The sequence below is a fragment of the Cervus canadensis genome, chromosome 12 (genome assembly GCF_019320065.1).
Source record: "Cervus canadensis isolate Bull #8, Minnesota chromosome 12, ASM1932006v1, whole genome shotgun sequence".
In the NCBI taxonomy this organism is placed as follows: Eukaryota; Metazoa; Chordata; class Mammalia; order Artiodactyla; family Cervidae; genus Cervus; species Cervus canadensis.
In genome coordinates this window covers 9,401,587-9,429,163 of record NC_057397.1, presented here as the reverse complement: position 1 = coordinate 9,429,163, position 27,577 = coordinate 9,401,587, and the positions used below count along the sequence as shown (strand labels likewise).

Genomic DNA, 27,577 nt, shown 5'->3' with positions numbered 1-27,577 from the left:
CTGGACACGTACGCATGGGGTATAAAAGCTTTTCACAAATGCTGGACGGGGTCCTTGGCTAAGAGGAGACTCTGCCTTGGGCCCGCCGGTGTAATAAACTGCACTCCACTATCTGCATTGTCCTTCTGAGTGAGTCTGTTTCCCGGAAAGCGTGGCTGTAACATCCTGACCAGGGGTTGAACCCGGGCCCATTGCATTAGGAGTGCAGAGTCTTACTGTACCACAGGGAAGTCCCCCAGTTTCCTTATTTTTGCTAAACTTGGCAACACTACCCCCAGGCCCTCAGAGCCTAGAAGAGACCCAGGGTCCCCTACAGTCTAGAGACAGCTGCCTCTCCCAAGCACTGGACTGATGTGCAGCAACTGGAACAGATTGCAGGGGAGGAGAAATAATTCTCCTCCCTTTCCAGGTTCTGGGCTGAGAACACTGTAATGAAAGACAGACTAATTGGAGAAGAACCAAGTGAAGTTTAGGTACATGTACACATCTTGTATACCTCTACTTGGGAGAGACCCAGGAAGACTAAATAACTCCCTGAAAAGACCCAAGTCCTCTCCTTAAATTCCATCTCCAGCTAAAGACAAAAGCTGCTGGGGATGCTTTTATGAGGCTGTTACCAGGAGAATCACAGTGAATGGTTGTCAGGTAGTTTTGCAGATTTAAGGCCCTGCCTTCTCCATTGACAAGAGTTTCTAGAGATTTAGTAATTCTGCTTTTCTTGGTGCTTAGAGGGAGATGCCCAGACAAATGGAGATTGCTCTTACAAATGTAAATGTCTTTTACAAAAGGGCAATTCACACTGAGTTTTCAGAGCGTTCATCTGCAGATTCTTAAAAATAACCAGCTCAAGGTAATCAATCCCCATGCCAAGGAGACATGTTTGAGTGACAAATTTGGCTCCCCTTCAGTGTGCTTTGCGTGGGGGTATGGCAAACTGCTTTGGAGGCCAGTATGGCTGCTTCCACCACAAAACCAACCCTCCCTACCCCCCATCCCACCCTACATCCCAGTAGTTCCCCTTCCAGATACACAAGTAGAAGAAAGAAAAGCATGTGACCTCATGAAAACTTGACAAGCATTTCATTCTCAGTTGAGAAGTGATTGTCCAGCTGGGGCTTGCTTAGTCACCACAAAAGATTTCAGAATAAGCAAGGCTGATCCTTGTGGCAGGAGGGAAAGGCACTCATGAATCAGCAGCCCTCCACTGGGGGAGCAGTGAACCCCAATCACAGGGAGCCAGATGAGCACTAGGGGCCCTGGTGTTTCAGAATGGTCCAGACCAGGCACTGACCTTATTAGGGGAAACACACTGAAGCCAATGTAGGCTTCATTCAGCTTCCTTGACCTTCCCTGAGTTCTTAAGGGCAAATTCAAACAGTTGCTAATCAGAGAAGGGAGGGAATACAGAAACAGGGGGAGCAGTCAAGTTGTGGTACAAACTTGTGGCAGGGTCCTTGTTCCTACTCAAGGAACATGCATAACAATACCTTTGAGTCCTTCTGCAGAATCGGGGCCCCCATCCAAGGGGAGGATGATATTTCAAGCTGAGCACAAGATTTCCAGGAGCATTGCCCTGTTACCTCACCACCAACCAATCAGAAGAAAGTCACAGACGCTGCAGCCCTCACCCCACATTTGCTGCCTTTTCTGGGCCTGGTGATGACCATCCTGTTTGACCTCTGTTCTGTTTAATCTCCGACAGGGTCCAACAGTTTCAGGTTAAACTGCTTTTATTACAAGGGTGAATGCTGGTTTCACATACAGAATGCCTTGACTTAGATCAGATAGAGATTTCTGCTGTGCTAGGCAGGACTATGCCCACCGGAGCAGGAAGCAGTTACAGAAGATAGAGACCTCCACCCCAATTCCCAAGAAGCATCATGAGTATGGAGTCTTTCGGTGGGGGAGGGTGGGTCATGAGGTGAAACACTGACTGAAACTGCCCACCCTGGACAGGCACCATAGTAACCATCTGCATGAGCTCTTTTGTCACCGGAAGTCTTGGCAGGGAACACAGATCTAATAAGCCAGCACCAACCCAAAGAGTTTGGGAAAGGTCAAATGAAGATGCCACGTGTCCTACCCCCTCCCAGAATCCTTCTCATTGGCATCCATCTTTGTTGAGCAATATGTGTACCACCAGGAAGGACCCTGAGTCAGAACAGTCAGAATGATTGACCAAAGACAACCCAGAAACTAATCTGATCACCATAAAACCTGGGACTGTGAGCCATAGAGCAGAGTAGCTCTCCTGGAGTCCCTTACCCATCTGCTCCCCATCCAGGCAATCTCCCAATAAAGTCTCTTGCTTTGTCAGCACCTGTGTCTCCTCAGAGAGTCCACTGCTCAGTGTTAGATAAAGAGCTTACTTTTGAGCCCTGGAAAAGGTCCCCATTTCTGCAAGAGCCCTAGTTCAGGAGGAGGACAGGGTGTACTAACAGCCCCCCAGGAAGTGATCCCCATCTAGGAAGGCAGGAAGGGCCTGTCCACACTGAAGCAGTGGTCAGGGAGTGGTCAGGGTGTGGCAGTGTGGCAGCAGAGACAACACAGATACCCTTTGGCAACCTCATCCTGGTGGTCACCACTCCATCTGCCTTTGAGAAGGTTTCAACAAAGGTGACCATTGCACTCTTCTAGGTATTCACCTGGCTTTGATATGAAGCTTAGAATTCAGTGCAGCAAGAGGCTCAAAGTACTAAGTAAGAAATGTGCTTCTCTCATCCCTCCCCTCCTGCCCCTTTACCCTGCCCCATGAGGCATTTGATGCCAGTGCCTCCCCTAGCTGGAGAATAGCTTCTCACGAACCAGGAGACTGTGGAGCAGGACAGCAGCCACCTGGACCTCTGTCCCTACTGAAAAGGAGCAGGACTATGTGGTCCTTGCCCCACCCCCCACCCTGTCCTCTACCTGCCTTTTGTCTGTGGAAAACCTTAGTAAAAGAATAAGTTTAATCAGGGAAGTGACAAATGCTGAAACAAAGGAAAATATTTAAAGAGACTAAATAACAATAATGCAGTCATGAAGCATAGTCAAGGACATTTAGTTCTTTCTAAAAGGCTATAGATAATATTCTAGCCATATCCTGTGAACTGTACAAAACTAGGTACATACCAAAACACCAGGTAGAGAAGTAAACTACATGATGACCAGACTGTACCCAGGACACCATCTGCCATGATTCTGAGACTTGATAGCAAAGAAATGGGAACAAGTGGACCCAGGAAATGAAGATTAACTGTTCCTAAAACAATCAAGATGATGCTGGTCAGACCACTGATGACCAATCTGAAGTTGACTTTAGAGATGACTATGCTTTTTCTGCATGTAAGACCCTCCTCTCAATCTGTCCTTAAAAGCTCTTACCCGCTGCATGTGGGTGTGGGGGGTGGGAATCAGCCTTTGGATAGATGTCTGCCAACCTCCTCCACTGAGCTGCTGGCATCTGAAATAAAGCAAACTTTCCTTTCCATTGACCTGGCCTGTTTATCGGCTTTTGAGCAGCGAGCAGCCAGACTGACACACATACTCTCTCAAAAACACTACCACTTCAAGTCTGTCAACAGCTGGCCTTAGGGCCCTCACCCTCCTAAGTAGGCAGCATCTGGAGAAACGTTCTGTCACTCTTAGGAAGCCAGGCGCCACCGTGGGAGACGGCTCGAGTCCTGCAGAAGGTGTCTGACGGCACCACGCAGGGCGATGCACAGTCTCCATGGCAGCTCTGCCTGTCCTCATTCCACTGCATCGCCAAGCACACTCTGGACTTCCGCCGTCCCCACCTGAACACTGGGAGCGTGCAGGCTCGGCTGCCTCAGGGGCATGTGGTCTGAGCGAACCTGGGGCCACTCTTTAGGTGGGCATGTAGACTAGGCCCTGTGACGCTTTTGCTGTTAAAATACTCCGCCTCTGCTTCCTAAAGTGGCAAGAGGTTGTTGACTATGTGTGAAGTGACACCTACTGAGGGGAAGAAAGATCAAACATTAAAACCACAAGGAAATCTCTGAGTCCACAGTACCTGAACGAGTCTGGTGTTTATTTCTCTCTTGCAACAGGTGCTAAATGGGGAACTCATCAACCGGGAGCTCTAGAGGTTAGGGAGAGTAATAGTAAAGGACACAAGAGAGTGTGTTCTTGTGAGTGTGGCTGACAGGAGAGTAAAGGAGAGCTAACTTGTGAGAGATGGGGAGATGATCAGCCCCTCCCAAGGGGGCTTCTCAGGTCAGCGTGTTCCTGACTAGAATGGAGACGATGCTCAGGAACAAAGCTGACTGCACCAATTGCGCATTATCTTCTATATCCTCTTCAAGTGTGTATTCTGCTGTGATGTCCCTCTCCAGATTACTAGGTCCTGCTAAATTGCACATGTTCCCACCACAACAACTAACAAAATAGAAACTGTTACTACTATGACTTGACTTTCTTCTGGGGGCTTCCGGAGGCTCTTCGGATCTATACACAAATGTGCAGTTAAATGTACAGTTCTTGTAAACGAGTACTTCACGAGGACTCAAACCTAAAAAGAAACAGAAATGAAAATCACAGATTTCATGCGTTAAACATCCAAATATCAAAGCACAGCTATGTTAACTAGCTCCATCCCTAAATATTGTTGTTGTTGTGTCATGCAGTCATATCTGACTCTTTTCGACCCCATGAAGGCAGCACGCCAGGCTTCCCTGTCCTTCATTATCTCCTGAAGTTCACTCAAACACAAGTCCACTGACTGATGATGCCATTCAACCAACTCATCCTCTGTATCCCCTTTCTCCTCCTGCCTTCAATCTTTCCAAGCTTCAGGATCTTTTCCAATGAAATCGGTTCTTTGCATCAGGGGGCCAAAGTACTGGAGCTTCAGCTTCAGGGTCAGTCCTTCCAGTGACTATTCAGGGTTGATTTCCTTCAGGACTGACTGGTTTGATCTCCTTGCCATCCAAGGGACTCTCAAGATCTTCTGCAACACCACAGTTCGAAAGCATCAATTCTTTTGTGCTCAGCGATCTTTATGGTCCAGCTCTCACTGGACTACGTGACTACTGGAAAAACCATAGCCTTGACTATAAGGACTTTTGTCAGCAAAGTGATGTCTCTGCTTTTTAACATGCTGTTTTACGTGTGTTTTTTCCCAAGGAGCAAGCATCTTTTAATTTCATGGCTGCAGTCACCATTCTCAGCGATTTTGGATCCCAAGAAAATAAAATCTGTCACTGGTTCCATATCCCCCATATCTATTTGCAATGAAGTGATGGGACGCAGGCCATAATCTTCATTTTTGAATGTTGAGTTCTATGCCAGCCTTTTCTCTCTTCTCTTTCACCTTCATCAAGACTCCTTAGTTCCTCTTCACTTCCTGCCATTAGCTGGACCCATCTGCATATCTGAGGCTGCTGATATTTCTCCTGGCAACGTTGATTCCAGTTTGTGATTCATCCAGCCTGGCAGTTTACAGGATGTAATCTTTCAAGAAATTAAATAAGCAGGGTGACAATATACAGCCATGATGTACTCCTTTCCCAGTTTTGAACCAGTTCACTATTAGGTCTGGTTCTACTGCTGCTTCTTGACCAGCATACAGGTTTCTCAGGAGGCAGGTAAAGTGGTCTGGTATTCTCATCTCTTTAAGAATTTTCCACAGTTTGTTGTGATCCACACAGTCAACCGCTTTGGTGTAGTCAGTAAAGCAGATGTAGATGGTTTTCTGAAACTCTCTTGCTTTTTCGATGATCCAACAGATGTTGGCAATTTGATCTCTGGTTCCTCTGCCTTTTCTAAATACACCATGTATATCTGGAAGTTCTGGGCTCCTGTAATGTTGAAGCCTAGCTTGAAGGATTTTCAGCATCAACCTGCTAGCATGTGAAATGAGTGAAATTGTGCAGCAATTTGAACATTCTTTGGTGTTGCCCTTCTTTGGGACTGGAGTGAAAACTGACCTTTTCTAGTCCTGTGGCCACTGCTGAGTTTTCTAAATTTGCTGGCATATTGAGTGTAGCATGTCAACAGCATCATCTTTCAGGATCTGAAATAGCTCAGCTGGAATTCCATCACTTCCACTAGCTTTGCTCGTAGTAATGGTTGCAAAGGCCCACGTGATCACACTCTTGGATGTCTGTCTCTAAGTAAGTGACCATGCCATTGTGGTTATCCGGCTAATTAAGACCTTTTTTGTATCATTCTTCTGTGTATTCTTGATGCCTCTTCTTTGTCTCTTCTGCTTCTGTTAGATCCTTGCCATTTCTGTCCTTTATTGAGCCCATCTTTGCCTGCAATGTTCCCTTGGCATCTCTAGTTTTCTTGAGGAGATCCCTAGTCTCTCCTATTCTATTGTTTTCCTCTATTTCTTTGCATTGTTCACTTAAGGCTTTCTTATCTTTCTTTGCTATTCTCTGGAACTCTGCATTCAGATGGATACATCTTTCCCTTTCTCCTGTGTCTTTCACTTCTCTTCTCTGTTATTTGTAAGGCCTCCTCAGACAACCATTTTGCCGTCTTGCATTTGTTTTTCTTGGGGATTGTTTTGGTCACCACCACCTGTACAATGCTATGAACCTCCGTCCACAGTTCTTCAGGGACTCGGTCTTTCAGATCTAATCCTTTGAATCTATTTGTCACTTCCACTGTACAAAGCATTTTATTTAGCTCACACCAGAATGGCCTGGTGGTTTCTCCTAGTTTCTACAATTTCAGTCTGAATTTTCCAATAAGGAGTTCATGATCTGAGCCACAGTCAGCTCTGGGTCTTGTTTTTACTGATGGTATAGAGCTTCTCCAAGTTTCCTTCCTGGTGGCTCAGAGAGTAAAGCGTCCGCCTGCAATGTGGGAGACCCGGGTTCAATCCCTGAGCCAGGAAGATCCCATGGAGAAGGAAATGGCCACTCCAGTACTCTTGCCTAGAAAATTCCACGGATGGAGGAGCCTGGTGAGCTACAGTCCATGGGGACGCAAAGAGTCGGACACGACTGAGCGACTTCACATTCTCCAAGTGTGCCTGCAAAGAATATAATCAATCTGATTTTGGGATTGATCATCTGGTGATGTCCATGTGTGGACTCACCTCTTGTGTTGTTGAAAGAGGCTGTTTGCTATGACCAGTGCATTCTCTTGACAAAACACTGTTAGCCTTTGCCCTGCTTCGTTTTGTACTCCAAGGCCAAAGTTGTCTGTTACTCCACATATCTCCTGACTTCTTACTTTTGCATTCCATTCCCCATGATGAAAAGGACATCGTTTTTTGTGTGTTAGTTCTAGAAGGTCTTGTGGGGCTTCCCAGATGGCACTAGTGGTCAAGAACCTGCCTGCCAATGCAGGCGATGTAAGAGATGTGAGTTTGATCCCTGGGTCAGGAAGATCCCCTAGAGGAAGGTCCGGCAACCCATTCCAGTATTCTTGCCTCAAGAATCCCATGAACAGAGGAGCCTGGCAGACTACAGTCCGCAGAATTGCAGAGAGTCAGACACAACTGAAGCAACTAGCACGCACACATGTCAGAAGGTCTTCTAGGTTTTCATAAAACCGTTCCACTTCAGCTTCTTTGGCATTGGTGGCTGGGACATAGACTTGGATTACTGTGATGTTGAATGGTTTGTCTTGGAAACAAACCAAGTTCATTCTGTCACTTTTCAGACTGCCCCCAAGTACTGCATTTCGGACTCAACTTTTGTTGACTATTAGGGCTACTCCATCTCTTCTAAGGGATTCTTGCCAACAGGAGTAGATATAACGGTCATCTGAATTAAATTCTCCCTTTCCCGTCCATTTTAGTTCACTGATTCCTAAAATGTCAGTGTTCACTCTTGCCATCTCCTGTTGGACAACATCCAACTTACCTTGATCCATGGACCTAACCTTCCAGGTTCCTATGCAATAGTGTTCTTTACAGCATCAGACTTTCACCACCAAACATCTACAACTGAGGGTTGTTTCTGCGTTGGCTCAGCCTCTTCATTCTTTCTGGAGATATTTCTCTACTCTTCCCAGTAGGATATTGGATACTAACCTAGGCAGTTCATCTTTCAGTATCATATCTTTGCCTTTCCATACTGTTCATGGGGTTCTCAAGGCAAGAATGGTCAAGTGGTCTGCCATTCCATTCTCCAGTGGACCACGTTTTGTTAGAACTCTCCACCATGACCCATCGCCTTGGGTGGCCCTGCACTGCATGGCTCATAGTTTCATTGAGATACACAAGGCTGTGATCCATGTGATCTTTTTGATTAGTTTTCTGTGATTATGGTTTTCATTCTGTCTGGCTTCTGATGGATGGGGATGAGAGGCTTCTGCAAGCTTCGTGATGAGGACTGGCTGTGGGGAAAACCTGGTCTTGCTCTGGTGGGCAGAGCCTTGCTCAGTAAATCTTTAGTCCGATTTTCTGCTGACGGGTGGGGTGGTGCACCCTCACTGTAGTTTGGCCTAAGGCAGCCCAGTCCTGGAGTCTGTAGTGTCTATGATAGGCTGCAGGCTCTATGGCCAGGCTAATGGTGATCTCCTCCAAGAGGATTTATGCCAACAGGCTACACCTCTCAGGACTGCTGCGGCCTGTGCCCCCGACCCCGCAGCAGGCCACTGTCAACCCACGCCTCTGCCAGAGACTCTCAAACATTCACAGGCAAGCCTGCCTTGGTCTCTTGTGGGGTCACAGCTCCTTTCACATGAGTCCTGGTGCACACAAAATTTTATTTGTTCAGTTCAGTTGCTCAGTCATGTTCGACTCTTTGCAACCCCATGGACTGCAGCATGCCACGCTTCCCTGTCCATCACCACCTCCCCGAGTTTACTCAAACTCATGTCCATTGAGTTGGTGATGCTATCCAACCATCTCATTCTTTGTTGTACCCTTCTCCTCCCATCTTCAATATTTCACAGTATCAGGGTCTTTTCCAATGAGTCAGTTCTTCACATCAGGTGGCCAAAGTACTGGAGTTTCAGCTTCAGCATCAGTCCATCCAATGAATATTCAGGACTGATTTCTTTTAGGATGGACTGGTTGGATCTCCTTGCAGTCCAAGGGACTTTCAAGAGTCTTCTCCAACACCCAAACTCAAAAGTATCCATTCCTCTGCACTCAACTTTCTTTATAGTCCATACATGACTCATCTCCATACATGACTACTGGAAAAACCATGGCTTTGACTAGATGGACCTTTGTTGGTAAAGTAATGTCTCTCCTTGTTAATATGATGTCTACGTTGGTCACAGCTTTTCTTCCAAGGAGCAAGTGTCTTTTATTTCATGGCTGCAGTCACCATCTGCAGTGATGTTGGAGCCCCCCAAAATAAAGTCTCTCAATGATTCCATTGTTTCCCTGTCTATTTGCCATGAAGTGATGGGACCGGATGCCATGGTCTTAGTCTTCTGAATGTTGAGTTTTAAGCCAGCTTTTTCACTCTCCTCTTTCACTTTCATCAAGAGGCTCTTTAGTTCTTCTTCACCTTCTGCCGTAAGGCTGTGTCTTCTGGGTATCTGAGGTTATTGCTATTTCTCCCGGCAGTGTTGTTTCCAGCTTGTGCTTCCTCCAGCCCAGCGTTTCTCATGATGTACTCTGCATATAAGTTAAATAAGCAGAGTGATAATACACAGCCTTGACATACTCCTTTCCTGATTTGGAACCAGTCTGTCATTCCATGTCCAGTTCTAACTGTTGCTTCTTGACCTGCATACAGATTTCTCAAGAGGCAGGTCAGGTAGTCTGGTATTCCCATCTCTTTAAGAAGTTTACACAGTTTGCTGTGATCCACACAGTCAAAGGCTTTGGCATAGTCAAGAAAGCAGAAGTAGATGTTTTTCTGGAACTCTTTATTTTTTTAATGATCCAACAGATGTTGGCAATTTGATCCCTTGTTCCTCTTTATTTATCACAAGGCCTTAAATCCTTTTGAAAAATGTTTACGAATAACATAGTTTTGGCCACATCAGGTCTTAGATGCAGCATGTGGGAGCTTTCCTTGCAGCACCCAGGCTTCTCTCTCAGTGTGGCCCATGGGCTCCAGAGCATGAGGGCTCAGTAGTTGTAGAAGACGGCCTTAATTGCCCTGCCACCTGTGGGATCTCAGTTCCCCATGAGAGAGTCATTTCCTAGGCAGTTTGATAACAAGTCTAGGGGTCCCCAAGGAGAGAGGGGTCTGGAATTCTCAAGGAGGAAGAAAGGACAAACTTTTTTTTTTTGGTTCCTCTACATTCCTTAGGATTATATAACAATAAAGTATCATGCTTCAGGACAGTCTCTGGATTAAACCTTCTGGCTAATCCTGTTATCTTAAAATGTGAATTATGGGAGTAGGTCTGGTGAGGTCTTTACAAGGATTATGAAACAATAATGTATCCTGCCTGAGGACAGTCTCTGGATTAAACCTTCTGGCTAACCCTGTTCTCTTAAAATGCAAATTATGAGAGTAGGTCTGGTGAGGTCTTTACAACCTCCAGACATTCTTTTGATTCATTGGAGAGTATATAACTCCACTGCTAACACTAGCAAGGGGGTACTCTTTCTGTCCCCTTCTGATGCCTATGTCAGAAGCTTTCTCTGTCTCCTTTATACTTTAACAAACCTTTATTACACAAAAGCTCTGAGCGATCAAGCCTCGTCTCTGGCCCCGGATTGAATTCTTCTCATCCGGAGGCCAAGAATCTCGGCTTCTTTTCATGGTTCAGCTACAACCTTTCACCAAACCAGGAAGTGAACCCATGTCCCCTGCATTGAAGGAGAGATTCTCAACACCAGAACACCAGGGAAGTCCCCAGTGCCTAAACTTCTTGAGTAAGCAAGAATATTCAAATCCACTAGAATTCTCATTACTCCATGGACGCCTTCACCTAGGGATGATTTTCCATCTACACTGCCAACTTATCTAGGCATCTGGCAGCCCTAAGTAATTTTACAGTCCCTTGTCAGGAAGCTATACAAAGGAGTCGCTCTGTTCATTATTTGTCGTAAGGAATCTAGGGACCCAGAAATGAATGGAGACCAGGAAATACACTTTTGCTGATGTCCCAAAGATCACACAGACCCTCAACCAGAAAGCCCCTATAGTATGGCCTTCAGCTGATGGACCTCTACATCAGCTCCTTCTGTGGTAAGCAGTTTCCTGAGGGACCTAAGGTGCATCCATGTTTTAGGCCTGCTTTGTTGGAAAACCTTGCCAGAGGACCATGCGCTTGTGGGAAACAAGAACTGCCTAAGCTGCACTGGGGAATCTACCTACTTGACCAGGGATGGCCAAGGAGCGGAGGCCTTGGGCAGCAGTTCTTCCAGCCCTGGAGACACAGCAGGACACCTGAGAACAAAAGGGCCCACGTGGCAGGCTATGTGTCTCTGCAAGAGGCTATTACTGCCTGCCCTTTCCTGGGGCTGAGCCTCGTCCTGGAAACATCTTCTCAGGATCGGAACAGAGAGAGCAAAGAGTGGCCTTGTCCCCTGAAACTGCCTAGGTGGGGTGACTCGGTTTTTAGAGTAAGAAGGTAATCTGGTACTTACGCATGGAGACAGTAAAACAGCGCCTAATATGATAAGGACATGTTCTAAGATGTGGACAATTGAACGTATTTTTCACCAAACACTCATAGCACTGTACGTTATAGGTCCCTAGAATAAACAGAGAAGAGTCAGACTCCTCCTTCGTTGCCACTCACCGCATCTGCCCAGCAGCCGGCCCCTTCCCTCAGCATCAAGGATTCCCTGAGGATGCACAGCTCAGTCCACAGTGGGCTCTGAGCCGGGGCAGCATGAGCTTCCTGGACTCCAGGATGCCAGGAACACCCAGGAGCTTTCTTCTTCTCAGAGACAGGCTCTCAGGAAAGGTCCCGGTCTCTCAGGGGTGTGAGCCTCTGCTTTGTGGATGGACCCACCTTTTCATGCAGAGCCTGTAGTCATGAGGGGCCACAGGCTCCCTGAGTTCCCTGCACCCACCATGCCTGCCTGTTCCAGTGAGGAAGGGCCACAGCCAGAGACTCCCCCGGGCTCACTCTGCGGCCCCTGAGTCCACTGGTCCTTAGAGGAGCCTTCCTCCATCCTGACCCTCCCCCTGCTCCCGGACACCCTGTGCTCACCAACTGCACAATTGCTAAGATGGAGATCTCAGCTGGCTAAGATGGCAAAAATTCCATTCAGACCCTTAAAATGACCCCAATTAAGTCAGGTCTCATCCTCGTCAAGAAACAGAAGCACTGATACTCACAGGGCTCAACGAAGCCCAGTGGCCATCCCATGAAGAGGAGGAAGGCAAGGAGGAGCATCATCCCTGTGGGGGATTGAACCTGTAGGTGAGGGAAGCCAGGGCACAAGTCAGCAAGTGTGTGGCTCTTATAGCCACGTCTGGTGTCTCATCTGAACAGCACGAGTCCTGGCCACCCTTCCCACCTTCCGGCACCTCTGGCTCTCGGCTGAGCACGGCTCTGGGCAATGACGGGCTTGCAGCCCTTTCCCACACACAGTGGCTTCGCCCCGCTCAAGCCTTCATGCTAGATGAAGACATGCTCCTGTTCTCTGTCAGGCAGAGCACGAGGCTCAGAGTGGTCTGGGGCTGTCTCCATGTGACCCTCACACTCCGCATGGACCCCCTGATCTCCCTGAGGTGTCCCGACCTCAAGGCTGACCTGTGTGAAGAGCTGGAACATGCTCCATTCGGTAATTCTGACTTGTATGAGCTCTGAGAAAAATGCAGAGGGCAGTGACAAGAGTGCAGGACCTAGTGGAGAAGCAGCCAGGAGCCCAGTGCCTGTGCTAGGAAGCGTGGACCACATGCCATCATGTCTCCCGGGGACTGGGCATCACATGGCCCCACATTACTAAGGGGGAGGCCCTGCGGCTCATCACCCGACCCACACACCAGCACTTGCTGGAGGGAAAGCCCCCCAGCACCAGGCAGTGCCCACATCTGAAACATTTCCTTGTGGGGACTCATCAGCACCCTTGAAGCTGCCAATGTCTAGGGTCCTTCCAGAAATTCCCTCCCCGCCCCCAGGGGCCCCGTCTCCCTTCTCAACCGGGGCATTTGCCCTTTGTGCTCAGGGGCTCCTGTCTGAGGGACATGCCTCGCCTGCTGCTGCCTGTCACCCTGAGCAGACCCAGGGTGGGGGGCAGCCCCTAACAGGTACCTGCCTCGGGACCAGCTGAGGCCCAGGATGGAGGCTGACTGTGCATCAGCCAGCCACACCCCTCGGGTGGGGACCATCAGCGTCCTGACCCTCGGCCCCTGGCTCTCGTCACGTGTCCTCTCTCAGGGATGGCTGGGCCTCAACCTGCTTATGGCCAAAGGTCCTCCCACTCGAGGTGAACTCGGGCCGAAGCACCGGGTGCAGGGGACCAAGACCGAGGAGGGGGTCAGAGCCAGCGTCCTGCAGGGGCTGCTGATCTGCCCAGCCAGTCAGCCTCCCACGTGGTACCACCCTCTCCATGTCCAGACCCCTTCCCACCCGGTGCTGTCTGCTCTTCTTACATCTGTCCCTTCCCTCAGGCCACCCGTGCTCCCACTGCCAGTCTCAAGAGCAACTCAGACCCAGAACCACCCCAAGTGCTCCCGAAGAGCAGCCTCAGATAGAGAAACCGAGGAGACTGTCCTATCCACCATCTCATCAGGCCAGCGAGGGAGAGAACAAGACGGTGGAGGAGTAGGGGGCCGTGGAGTACATCTCTCTCTACGGATACATCAGGAATACACCTTTAGATACAGAAATGCGTCCAGAACACCAGCTGAGAGCAGACAGGAGCGCCCGACCAGTGGAACAGAATATACAAAGCCACGGAAAACTCAGTAGGACAAAGGAACTAGAGGGATAAACAGGACTAAGAGCAGGACTGGACCGGCCCTCAGCCAGTGGGGAAACTGAAGCAGGGGTCTGATCCCAACGCTGGAGCAATGTCTGAGTCAGAGCAGAAACATTTAAGGTTGAGAGTGAAACAGCTGATCTGTGGCCGCCGAAATGGAATGAGAACCAGACAGTCCTTTCCACAGCCATACATACTCCTGACACGGACACAGGTCCCCTGGAAGGCACGTCGGCTGGGAGCTGGAGCTTAGGGATTGTGGAGCAACCCCAGGGCGAGGGCTACTGTCGACTGTGCAAGACACAGCAAGGGGATGTGAGGGGGGAGACTGTGGTGGGAAGTGCCTGTGGAAGAAAGCCAGGCAGCCATGGAAGCAAGGCAATCCTTCTGAGTCACGTGTAGCGGATGAAGCCATCACCATAGCCTCTCTCTCTCCACGCACCAGCACGGGCAGCTGAACAATAGAGAGACTGGCCCATCAAATGCCTGACGCACTGAACCACAGAGTAGGACCCCACCCAGGGGCCTCTCTAAGTGCCTAATCTGCCGATCTACAGAGTAGGACCCCTGCCACGCGGGCCCTTCTATGTGCCTGATGCACCTAATAACAGAGATGGACCCCAGGCAAGGGAGCCCTCTAAGTGCCTGAATGGGCAGAGCTACAGAGAAAGACTGGCCAAAGAGGCCTTCTGATCACCAGCTACAAGAGGCTTGAAAAAAAAAACTCTGATAAGGCCATAACTGCTGCAGCAGAGGCAGTCCATGTCCCTGCACCCTTGGCGCTTCCAGGGTCATTGCACGCCACGCAGCTGTTCCATCTTCACGGTTAACTGTCATTGGGGCAGAGCTGCCGCAGGCACAAAAAGTCTTGCATCTACGCACACAGGGGCACTGCGGTAGTGTCCAACTCTTTGCCATCCTGTAGACTGTGGCCTGCCAGGCTTCTCCGTCAGGGAAGAGGGTTCTCTGGGCAGGAATATTGGAGCATATGGACTAATACTGCTTGCCATACCCTTCCAGGGCACTGTATTTTCTGCTGCCCTAGCCGACAACTCCCCGGAGTACCTGGTGCTGCCAGAAGCCCTGTGACCCAAGCAGTTGCACCACCTCCGCACCTGGCCCTCACAGGGGCAAACCCAAGTCCTCCAGGGCAGCCTCAGGAGCAAACCCCAATGGACAACCAACATGCAGAGGTGGAAATAAAACCACAATTGAAACCCAGGGGCAGTGTGGCAAAGGAAGAAGACCCAAAACCTTCCCACCAGCCTTACAAGCTGCAGATTAAACCCACAGGACCAACGAGGCAGACTCTGTGTCTATGGTATGTATAAAAGGACACTGAGAGCTCCCAGAAGAGAAAACGCACTAGTTCTGATAGCTGTGAACATTGAAGAGAAGAACACACAGGTGTAGGACCAGGTTAGAATATGAGATGCCCCCACAGCAGGTCCAGAGACCAGCAAAGTGTTGGAGGGCATCCTAGGGAGGTGAGGTGGACTGTGACTCCCAATGAGGGACAGGACTCTGATAGCAGAGACTCAAGAAAAACATTTATTATTTTTATGTTTTGACTTCTTCTGTAGATTCTTTTAGGGCTTCCCTGGGGGCTCAGACAATAAAGTGTCTGCCTGTAGTGTGGGAGATCTGGATTCGATTCCTGGGTTGGGCAGATCCCTTGGAGAAAGAAATGGCAACCCACTCCAGTACTCTTGCCTGGAAAATTCCATAGACTGAGAAGCCTGGTAGGCTACAGCCCATGGGATTGAAAAGAGTTGGACACGTCTGAATGAGATTCTTTTGGATTTTTCTTTTTTCTTTGCCTCCCCCCTCTCCACTGTAGTTTTCGGTTTTGTTGGCACTACAAAATCTAATTAACCTGTTGAGCTTTTTTCCCCTCAGTCACGTTTTTTTTATAGTTGTTCTAAACCTCTCCCTCTACTCTGGGCTTTTGCAGTTCTGTGGAGTTTTCCTTTTTTCTCTTTTTTTAATTTTACTTTTTTAAGCCTATTTTTTTTTTCATTTATTCCTTTCCTTTTCCTACTGTTCTTTTCCCCTTGCACTTCATCTTTAATGTATATAAATATTCTTCATCTACCTCTATTTAACCTTGCACAGCTATTATTTCTTTCTTTCCTTCCCTCTCAACATATTGTTAGCTCTATTTCCATTGCTTTATTCCCCACTTGGTACCTTGGTTTAGTTTTGTTTTCCACTATGTGCTGTAGTTAGTTTTGTTCTTAATTGGTAAGTAAAATTTTTCATTTCCTTTGTTAGCTGGGTCAATCTACTGTACTTTATTCTTGTTGCACTATTTTTACTTTGCTCATGGGTGTATATGTATATATTTCATTATTTTAATCCTTATTTGCTGATTTTGTAACTGCCAATCCCCATCTGTCTGGGCTTCATCTTTGGTTTCTTGTTTTGGGATATTTGTTTTAATCTCTCTGAATGCCATAACAAACCACTTGGGAATTTTTGTTCCTGACCAGAGATCAAGCCCTGAGCCTTTGGAGTGGGAGCATTGACTCCAAGACCCTAGACTACCAGAGAACTAACCCTAGGGAGTATCAAATAGTGAGAAGTCACACAAAGGAAACCACTTGAATACAAGACCCAGCATCACCCAACCACCAGTAGCACCCTGAACAGGACGTCTCATCTAAACAACAAACAAAAGAAAAATACAAACCCAACCATCAGCACACAGGATTACCACCTCACTCAGCCTTGCCCATCAGAGGAAAATGAAACAAATAAACACTCAGCACAAATCTCACGCTAATAAAAGCTTACACAAACCACTTGACCAACCTTCGGAGCGCAGAAAACTAAAGGAAGAAAGAATTCAACCTTGAAGCCTGGGAGAAGGAGACCTCCAACAAAATAAGTTTAAAAAACTAATGAAAAGGCAGAGAAATACTACACAAATGAAAGAACAAACTAGAAACACAGAAGTCCAAATAAATGAAGAAGAAACAGGCAAACTACCTGAAAAAGAACACCAAATAATGACAGTAAAGATCAAAAACCTTGAAGACACAATGGAGAAAATGCAAGATTCGAACAACAAAGACCTAGAAGAATTAAAGAATAGACATATACAGACAAACAACACAATTACTGAAACTTAAAATACTCTAGAAGGAATCAAGAGCAGAATATCTGAAGCAGGAGAATGAATCCGTGAGCTGGAAGATAAAAAGGTGGAAATAACTCCTGACGAGCAGAATAACGTAAAAAGGAGGAAAACAACTGAGGACAGTCTCAGAGACCTCTGAAACAGTATCCAACTCACCAACATTCGAATTATAGGGGTCCCAGAAGAAGAAGAGAAAAAGAAAGAGTATGACAAAAGTTTGGAAGAGATTATAGTTGAAAATTTTCCTGACCAGGAAAACGAAATAGTCAATCAAGTCCAAGAGGCACAGAATCCCATACAGGATAAACCCAAGGAGAAACAGGCCAAGACACATCCTAATCAAACTAACAAAGACTAAACACAAACAAAGAATAGTAAATGCAGCAAGGGAGAGGCAACAAGTAACATACAAGGGAAACCCCATATGCTTAACAGCTGATCTTTCAGCAGAAACTCTGCAGGCCAGAAGGGAAGGGCAGGATCTACTTAAAGTACTGAAAGGAAAAAAATCTACGACCAAGATTACTGAACCCAGCAAGGATCTCATTTCTTAAGAGAATTCAGTACCACCAAACCAGCTTTACAACACACATTAAAGGGACTTATATAGCCAAGAAATGCAAGAGAAGAAAGAAGACCTACAAAGCCCCAAACAATTAAGGAAATGGCAATAGGAACACATATATCAATAATTACTTTAAATGTAAATGGACTAAAAGATACAGACTGGCTGAATGGGTACAAAAACAAAACCCACATATATGCGGTCTACAACAAACCCACTTCAGACCTAAAGACACATATAGACTGAAAGTGAGAGGATGGAAAACTATATTCCATGCTAATGGGAGGCCAAAAAAGCTGCAGTAGCAATCCTCATATCAGACAAAATAGACATTAAAATAAAGAAGATTACAAGAGATAAGGAAGGACACTACGTAATGATCAAGGGCTCAATCCAAGAGGAAGACATAACAACTGTAAATATCTATGCACTCATATAGGAGCACCTCAATACATAAGACAAACACTAACAGACATAAAAGGAGAAACGGACAGTAACACAAGAAGAGTAGGAGACTTTAACACCCCACTCTCACCAATGGACAGATCATCAAAACATAAAATTAATAAGGAAACACAAGTCTTATATGATACATTAGATGAGATGGATCTCACTAGTAACTTCAGGACATTCCATCCAAATGCAGAAGAGTACACGTTCTTCTCAAGTGCACATGGAACATTCTCCAGGATAGACCACATCTTGGGGCACAAATCAAACCTCAGTAAATTTAAGAAAATTGAATTGTATCAAGCATCTTCTCTAATAACGCTTGAGACTAGATATCAACTACAAGAAAAAAAACTATAAGTAACACAAACACTCAGAGATTAACAACATGTTTCTAAATAACCAACAGGTTACTTTGGAAAGAATCAAAAGAGAAATCAAAAAATTTCTGGAAACAAATGACAATGAAAACACAACTCAAAACCTATGGGATGTGGCAAAAGCAGATCTAAGAGGGAAGTTTATAGCAATACGATTCTACCTCAAGAAACAAGAAAAACCTCGAATAGACAACCTAACTTACACCTAAAACAACTGGAAAAAGAAGAACAAAAAGAACCCAGAATTAGTAAAGGAAAAGAAATCATAAAGATCTGAGCAGAAAGAAATGAAAATGAAATGAAAGAAACAATAGTAAAGATTAACAAAACTAAAAGCTGGTTCGTTGAGAAGATAAACAGAATTGACAAACCTTTAGCCAGACTCAACAAGAAAGAAAAGAGAAGAATCAAATCAACAAAATTAGAAATGAAAAAGCAGAGGTTACAACAGACAATGCAGAAATACAACGGATTACAAGAGACTATTATGAACAACTATATGGTAATAAAATGGATAACCTGGAAGAAATGGACAGATTCCTAGAAGACTTCAATCTTCCAAGACTGAACCAAGAAGAAAGAGTAATTATGAACAACCCAGTAACAAGCACTGAACCTGAAGCTCTGATCAAAAATCTCCCAAAAAACAAAACCCCAGGACCAGATGGCTTCGCAGAATTTATCAAACATTTAGAGAAGAGCTAACGCCTATCCTTCTAAAACACTTTCAAAAAATTGCAGAGGAAGGAACACTCCCAAACTCATTCTACGAGGCCACCATCACCCTGATCCCAAAACCAGATAAAGACAAAAGAAGAAAACTACAGGCCAATACCATTGATGAACATAGATGCAAAAATCCTCAACAAAATTTTAGCAAACAGAAGTCAGCAACACATCAAAAAGCTCATACACCGTGATCAAGCTGGGTTTATTCCAGGGATGCCAAGATTCTTCAGTATATACAAATCAAACAATGTGATACACCGTATTAACAAACTGAAAGATAAAAATCATATGATCATCTCAACAGAGGCAGAAAAGATCTTTGACAAAATTCAGCACCCATTTATGACCAAAATTCTTCAAAGAATGGGCACAGAAGGAACATACCTCAATACAGTAAAGGCCACATACGATAAGGCTACAGCAAACATTATTCTCAATGGTGAAAAACTGAAAGCATTCCCTCTAAAATCAGGAACAAGAGAAGGGTGTCCACTTTGACCACTATTATTCAAAATAGTTTTGGAAGTCGTAGCTACAGCAATCAGAGAAGGGAAAAAAATAAAAGGAATCCAGATAGGGAAAGAAGAAGTAAAGCTCTCACTGTCTGCAGATGACATAATACTGTACATAGAAAACCCTAAAGATAGTATCAGAAAATTACTAGAGCTAATCAGTGAATTTAGCAAAGTTGCAGGATACAAAATCAGTACACAGAAATCAGTTGCATTTCTATATACTAACAATGAAAAACTCAGAGAAATTAAGTAATCAATCCCATTCACCACTGCAACAAAAAGAATTAAGTATCTGGGGAAAAAACTTGCCTAAGGAGACAAAATACTCTATACCAAAAATTATAAGACACTGATGATAGAAATCAAAGATGACATAAACAGATGGAGAGATAGTCCATGTTCCCAGGGAGGAAGAATCAATGCTGTGAAAATGACTGTACTGCGAAACACAAACTACACATTCAATGTGATCCTTACCAAATTACCAATGGCACTTTTTCACAGAACTAGAACAAAAAATGTCACCATTCATATGGGAACACAAAAGACCCCGAGTTGCAAAAGCAGTCTTGAGAAAGAAGAATGGAGCTGGAGGAATCAATCTTCCCGACTTCAGATTATACTACAAAGCCACAGTCATCAAGACAGTACGGTACTGGCACAAAAACAGAAATATAGACCAATGGAACAAGCTAGAAAGCCCAGAAAATAAACCCAGGCACCTATGGGTACCTTATTTTTTGACAAAGAAGCAAGAAAATAGAATGAGGCCCAAATAGCCTCTTCAATAAATGGTGCTGGGAAAACTGGACAGCTACATGTAAAAGGACGAAATTAGCACACTTCCTAACACCATACACAAAAATGAACTCAAAATGGATTAAAGACCTAAATGGAAGACCAGACACTATAAAACTCTTAAAGGAAAACATAGGCACAACACTCGATGACATAAGTCAAAGCAAGATCCTCTGTGACCCACCTTCTAGAGTAACAGATATAAAAACAAAAGTAAACAAGTGGAACCTGAGTAAACTTAAAACCTTTTACACAGCAAAGGATACTATAAGCAAGGTGAAAAGACAACCCTCAGAATGGAAAGAAAATAACAGCAAATGAAACAACTGGAAAAGGATTCATTTCCAAAATATACAAGCAGCCCATACAACTCAATACCAGAAAAACAACAACCCAAGCAAAGAGTAGGAAAAAGACCTAAACAGACATTTCTCCAAAGACGACGTACAGATGGTGAACAAACACATGAAAAGATGCTCAACATCTCACATTATTAGAGAAATGCAAATCAAAACTACCTTGAGAGATCACCCCACACCACTCAGAATGGCCATCATCAAAAAGTCGACAAACAATAAATGCTGGAGAGGGTGTGGAGAAAAGGGAACGCTCTTGCACTGTTGGGGGAATGTAAACTGATACAGCCACTGTGAAAGACGGCATGGAGATTCTTTACAAAACTACGAATGAAGCCACTATATGACCCAGCAATCCCACCCCTAGGCGTGAACCCTGAGGAAACCAAAATTGAAAGAGACACATGGACCCATTGTTCACTGCAGCACTATTTACAATAGCTAGACATGGAAGCAACCTAGATGTCCCTCGACAGATGAATGGATAAAGGAGTTGTGGTACATATACACAATGGAATATTATCCAGCCATTAAAAGGAACACATCGCAGTCAGTTCTCATGAGGTGGATGAACCTAGAACCTATTATACAGAGTGAAGTGAGTCAGAAAGAGAAAGATAAATATCGTGTCCTAACACACATACATGGAATCTAGAGAAATGGTACTGAAGACTTTTTACAGGGCAGCAATGGAGAAACAGACATAGAGAATAATAGGCTTATAGACATCGGGAGAGAAGAGGGTGAGATGTACGGAAAGGGTAACATGGAAACTTACATCACCATACGTAAAAAAGACAGCCACCGGGAACTTGGTCTATGGCTCAGGAAACTCAAACAGGGCCTCTGTATCAACCTAGAGGGGTGCAATGGGGAGGGAGACGGGAGGGAGGTTCAAAAGGGAGGGAATCTATGTATACCGATGGCTGATTCATGTTGAGGTTTGACAGAAAACAACAAAATTCTGTAAAGCAATTATCCTTTAATAAAACAAAATTAAAAAAAAAAAAAAAGACAAGACACACCAGGGCTTCCCTGGTGGCTTACGGAGTAAACGGTCCACCTGCCTACGCAGCAGACACCGGATGAATCCCACGTCCAGGAGGATCCCACATGCCGCAGAACAGCTAAGTCTGTGTGTGCCACAATTACTGAACCTGTGCTCTAGAGACCAGGAGCGGCAACTACTGAACTCCGCCAGACCAAGAGCCCGTGCTCTGTAAGAAGAGATGCCACTGTAATGGGAAGCTCATGCACCACAACTAGACAGTAGCCCCCCTTGATGCAACTAGAGAAATGTCCGCACAGGAACTAAGACCCTGTACAGTCAAAAATAAATAATAACATAACAGTGAGAAAAATGAGAATGAAAATCCTAGGAATAAACGTACCTATGGAGACAAAAGACCTCTACTTCGAAAACTGTAAGACCCTGATGGAAGAAATCAAAGATGACACAAACAGAGGGAAAGATATGACCATGTTCTTGCTTTGGAGGAATCAATATTGTCAAATTGACTCTCATACCCAGGACCATCTACGTACCCAATACACTCCCTAGAAAATTACTAATGGTATTTCTCAGAGAACTAGAACAAAAAATGTTTGAAATCTGCATGGAACTACAAAAGTTCTGGAACAGCCAAATCAATCTTCAGAAAGAATAGTGGAGCTGGAGGAATCACACTCCCAGACTTCCCACACTCCCAGACTGTGGCCATACTTCAAAGCTACAGTCCTCAGAAAGAGTAAGGCACTGGCAGAAAAAGAGAAATACAGATCAGTGGAAAAGGATAAAAATCCCGAAATAAAGCCATGCACCTACGGTAAATTAATGTACAGTGAAAGAGGCAAGAATATAAAATGGAGAAAAGACAGTCTCTTCCTAAGCACTGCTGGGCAAACGGGACAGTTACATGTAAAAGAATGGAGTTAGAACATTCTCTCATACCATATACAAAAATAAGTGCAAAATGTATTCATGACCTAAATATGAGACCAGACTTGATAAGACTTCCAGAAGAAAACATAGGCAGGACACTTTTGCCGTCAAGCACAGCGATACCTTGTGGATCTGTCTACTACAGAAATGGAAATAAAAACAAAATTAAACAAACCAGGCCCCATTAAACTTAAAAGCTTTCGCGCGGCAACTGAAGCCATAAACAAAATGAAAAGACAATCTAGAGAATGGGAGAAAACATTCGCAAACAATGAGACAGACAAGGGGTTAATTTCCAAAATGTACAAACAGAATCAACATCACAATATGGATATTAAAAAATGAAAAATGGGCTGAAGACCCACATAGGTATTTACCAAAAAAAATAAAATAAAATAAAGGTGGCCAAAAGGCACATGAAAGATGTTCAACATCACTAATTATTAGAGAAATGGAAACCAAAACTCTACTGAAGAAATATCACGAGACACTCGTCAGAAGGGCCATCATACAAAAATCTCCAAAGAATACATGCTGGGGAGGGTGTGGAGAAAATGGAAGCCTCCTACACTGTTGATGGGAATGTAAACTGATGCAGCCACTCGGGAGAACAGAATGGAGGTTCCTTAAAATATGAAAATCACACCTGCATATCATCCTGCAATCCCCCTTCTGGGCATAGATCTGGGACAACCCATAAGTCAAAGAGACACATGTACCCTAATGTTCACTGCTGCACTATTTACAACAGCTAAGACACGGAAGCAGCCTGAATGTCCACTGACAAAGGAAGAGGTGAAAAAGATGATGCAATATTACTCAGCCAATAAAAGAACTAAATAATGCCATCTTCAGCAATAGAGGTGGATGGAACTAGAGATGATCATGAGGCCTCCTGGGTGGCTCAGCGGAAAAGAATCCACCTGCCAATGCAGGAGACGTGTGTTTGGGCCCTGAGTCAGGAAGATCCCCCGGAGAAGGAAATGACAACCCACTTCAGTATTCTTGCCTGGGAAATTCCATGAACAGAGGAGCCTGGTGGGCCACACTCCACGGGATTGCAAAGAGTCACACTTGCCAGTCCACTGAGCACGCACCCAGCTTGCTTACAGGCTTCCTGGCAGTCTTCCCAGGTCACTACGGAAGGTCACTTCCTGACAAGCACAGGAACCTCAGGATGGTCTGGGACCCACGAGAAAGGACAAATTCACCCAAACCTTAGGTACGGCACACGATGTCTGATGGCAATTATCTGATCTGGCTCCTCAGCCTCGAGCAAGCTTTAGAAGTCCAATCAGTCACTCATCATGAAAAGTTCCAGCAAACAGTGTTTTGAACTCTACACGGTCAACCTCTATTCTTGTTGCACTCATCGGAATGATCAAGCCAAGCTGACTGCAACTAGACGAACTGGCAAACGCGGTCTCACTATGGTTGTCTCCAATAGAAATGGGGGTGACCGAGGAGAGAGAATATTATGTTTTGGTAATACAGCTGAATGAATATCAGGTTCTACTGCTGCTGTCTACCTTTTATGTTATGTTTCTGAACTGTAAACTGGACTAAACCCTGAATTCTTCTAGTCCCATTCCTCAAAATTTGGCTACATCCTTCCAAACTAGCATTTCTTGTTTCCCTCCCACCCTCTTGACTTGCAGTCATTAAGAACTAAAACTGCCCTGTTTTGAATGCCATGCAATAGAGGTGGACAACTCTGTCTACACTTCTCAGAAATTACCACAGCTCATGTATAGACAGTCATGGTGCCTGTTGCCATGTGGGCCACTCAAGACCAGCACTCAAGACCATCAAACTGCAAACCAGGAAAATCTGTCAATTTGCCACCACCTGCCCTCAAGGTAAATGCTTCAAATCCAATATGAGAGCTCTGCTATACTGGCTGCTCTCAACACTCAGAAACTGGTTTATTATTGGCTCCCATCATTCACCATTACTTCCTTTTGTTTCCATGGCAATGCCTCATCAAGTACCCACCCGGCTTCTCCCACAATGAAGGGCTAACTTGGGATGTCAGCTGCATCACTGCATCCTAAAATGAGACACAATTGCTTACAATTACTTAAATGACCTCTGTTCAAGACTAAGAGTATAATTCAATGAAAAATGGGGAGACCTACCACCTCAGCTTTACTGTGTGAACATTCCAGGCAAGGTGACGAGGACACTAAGAAGGCTCAAGGCAGGCCTTCACAAAATACACAAACTCTGCATAATGATTACTTTGGTTTAATATGACTTAAGAAATACCCAGTACAAGAGGACATGCTCTGACCCTGCTTTGTTCCCCTCAAAGCAAGAGGCAAAACTCCCAGGGAAGGTATGCCACCTACCTTAGGAGGATGGAGAGCATCCTTATCATCAACGACAGGAAGATATTGAGACTGAGCGGGGACATAAACAAACTTTGTTACTTCTTCATTAATGTGGTACACCAAGGAGAAATCCTACTCTTATAAATTCTTCTCAAATAATTAATTCTTTATCTAAAAGGCTACATAAACAGCCTCCCGTGGTCACTTCTTAAGTCTTACCGCTGTGGGGCCTCCACACCTACAAAATGAAATTGGTTTTCCTTCTGTTAATATCACGGCTGACATCGACTTGATTACAGCAGGCAAATGAACCTAGAAGGCATTACAACCTCCACTAAGAGAAAGAAATGAACAGAAACACAGAATATCTGAAAATGAAAACTCACGGAATGGGACGACAGCTAACCAGATGCTAGAAAACAGAGCAATAGGAAATGTGAAGAAAGGTTTACACAAAATATCCAAACTGATACTCAGAGAAACAAAAACAAAGGAATGAACAGAAGTGCCAAAGGGGGACTCATGGGTCAGAGTCCCACACCTAGCCTCCATGTAACCAGATTCCTTGAAGGAGAGGACAAAGAGACAGCACCAGTCTCTGAAGAAATAATGCCAGACACGACAATTTCCCAAGACGACTTGGGCCATCAGCCCACAACCCAAAAAGTTCAGTGTGGCAGGTCAACAGGAAACCTCACACAAGGAAGATCAATCTGAGACGGACCACAGCTGAACTGTGGAGCACGATTCTTAGTCAGGGACAATCTGAACGTGAGTCAGAGGAAACCCAGGCAGTACCTTCGGGCAGCAACCACCTCAGCCATGTCTGGTCTTTCCACAAAAAGCCAGGAGAAACTTCTGTCCCTCAGGGACAATCACTTTCAAATGCTGTAGGGTGAAGACACTGTGCACCAGGACCTCTACTCTAATGAAGGGAAATGATACGTCAAAAATGAAGGTAAAATGAATATGCTTCAACACAAGAAGAGTTTCCCTGTCTACTTACCAGCAGGTCCCACTACAAGACACCTTAACTGCACGTCCCAGTTAGAAACAAAACACATGAAACTAGAGCCCGAAGCAGAGGGTGTAATAGAACTGAGATGTGGAAACGCCTCCGTTAAAATCAGGCAGAGTGAACTTGTAGGCAAAAAAGGTAACAGGAAAAAAAGACCCTAAGAGATGAAGGAGGACGGCGATTTCATGTCCATTAGGGACCCTGAACCTCAATCAAGAATACCATTCCTAACTACAGGAATATTAAGCAACATAGGAGTCACCTCCCCCGTCTGCAAATTAAAAACACAGTTCCAAAGTAATAATGCCCTCCCTCATTCCCACCCGCTTCACTCCCCGTAGAAAACAGAACCTATTTTGGGCACCACGATAATAAAAATATTACAAAACAAAACCAGACCTAAACAGCCTCAAGACCCGGCAGGAAAAGTAGGGAGACAAGCATACATTAGCGATGCGGAAATGCTGCAGACCCGGGGTCCCATATTCCATCTCAAAAGCCAAGCAAGTGACAGCCAATTCAACCCGAAACGAAGGACCTGACAGCAAAACGGGCCGAGAATGGAAAGGGAGGGAGTGCTACGTGTCAGGAGGAGGCTCCTCTACCCAGGGCCGAGGCTGCTAGATGGATTGGGGCACCCCATGGGCGCCGGGTGCTTTGGGGTTCTGCGGTGTGAGTGGCACCAGCAGGATCCCGCAACCTTGTTCTAGGGGCCAGGGCCAAATCCCAGAATCTGCCGACATTGATCCCATGCCGACTCCGGGCCTGTGGCACAGCCCCCACCTCCCGTTCGTTGCACACCCTTCCAGAACCTTCAACACTCCCCGTGTCCGGCCCAGAGCTTCGGAGACCTAGCTCCTCCACAAGCCCCTGACTTCACGCTCCACCCGTCGTCTTGTTCTGTGCTACAACTGTCGTGTGCTGCTAGAGACGTCTCCGCGCTCCATGTCCTTCCCAGGCGTCCCCAACGTTCCCAGGGGGGATCCCATGTACCGGCAGACCTCTGGAGCCTTCAGTCCCCGTGCTCTGCGAAGACCTTCTGGAATCTTCCCTGATCCTCGCGTCCTGCCAAGAACCGTGGAACTTCCCCGCCCCCGTGTCCCAGCCAGACCGTGGAATTTCCTTTCCACTTCCTCCCGACCCCACCCTTGTCTTGTCCAAACCTTCTGGCACCTTTCTGGACACGACCTCCAGGGGTTCCACAGGCTATAGGTAGTGCAACTGCCGCCGGCGTGTGAGGACAGGCCGCTCAGGCTCGGCGCCCACACTCCACCCGGAAGCACTCAGCGGCCTCCCCATCAGGCTTTGCGCGGCTTCCAGAAGGTTTCGGTGCTCGCGGGTGGGAGCGTCCCCAGGGGTAGTCTACTCAGACTGCCTGGCGGAGGGCGACGCCCGAAAGTGTTAGGGGACACGCAGCGGGGAGATGGTTCCAGAAGGTCTGGGCAGGAGCAGGGGGTGGCGGGGCGTGGCGGGGCAGGTTCATGCCGTGACATACCCCGGCATCACAAGTCTGCCATGACTGACAGTACTAGCGTTCCTGCTCTGTTACAGTGAAACGGAGGGAGAAATCACTACTCGAGAGAGAACCAGCAAATC

At 45.9% G+C, this 27,577-nt stretch overlaps 1 protein-coding gene across 7 annotated transcripts; it reads right to left on the bottom strand.

The window, feature by feature from the left end:
- Positions 1 to 4,085: 4,085 nt before the first annotated feature.
- On the bottom strand, positions 4,086 to 27,255 carry LOC122451140 (glycosyl-phosphatidylinositol-anchored molecule-like protein). 7 transcript variants are annotated; one of them, XM_043483723.1, is made up of 5 exons: positions 27,145 to 27,242; positions 12,583 to 12,635; positions 12,165 to 12,243; positions 11,465 to 11,572; positions 4,086 to 4,510 (listed from the first exon to the last, which is right to left on the bottom strand). In XM_043483723.1, exons 2-5 carry the CDS (start codon positions 12,601 to 12,603, stop codon positions 4,212 to 4,214), a joined length of 507 nt encoding a protein of 168 aa, XP_043339658.1. In that variant the 5' UTR covers positions 12,604 to 12,635; positions 27,145 to 27,242; the 3' UTR covers positions 4,086 to 4,211. The 7 variants fall into 7 exon arrangements, with proteins under 7 accessions (XP_043339658.1, XP_043339662.1, XP_043339659.1 ...); XM_043483727.1 differs by lacking the exon at positions 12,583 to 12,635 and adding an exon at positions 26,975 to 27,046 and having other exon boundaries at positions 27,145 to 27,189; XM_043483724.1 differs by lacking the exon at positions 27,145 to 27,242 and adding an exon at positions 25,762 to 25,870.
- Positions 27,256 to 27,577: the final 322 nt, after the last annotated feature.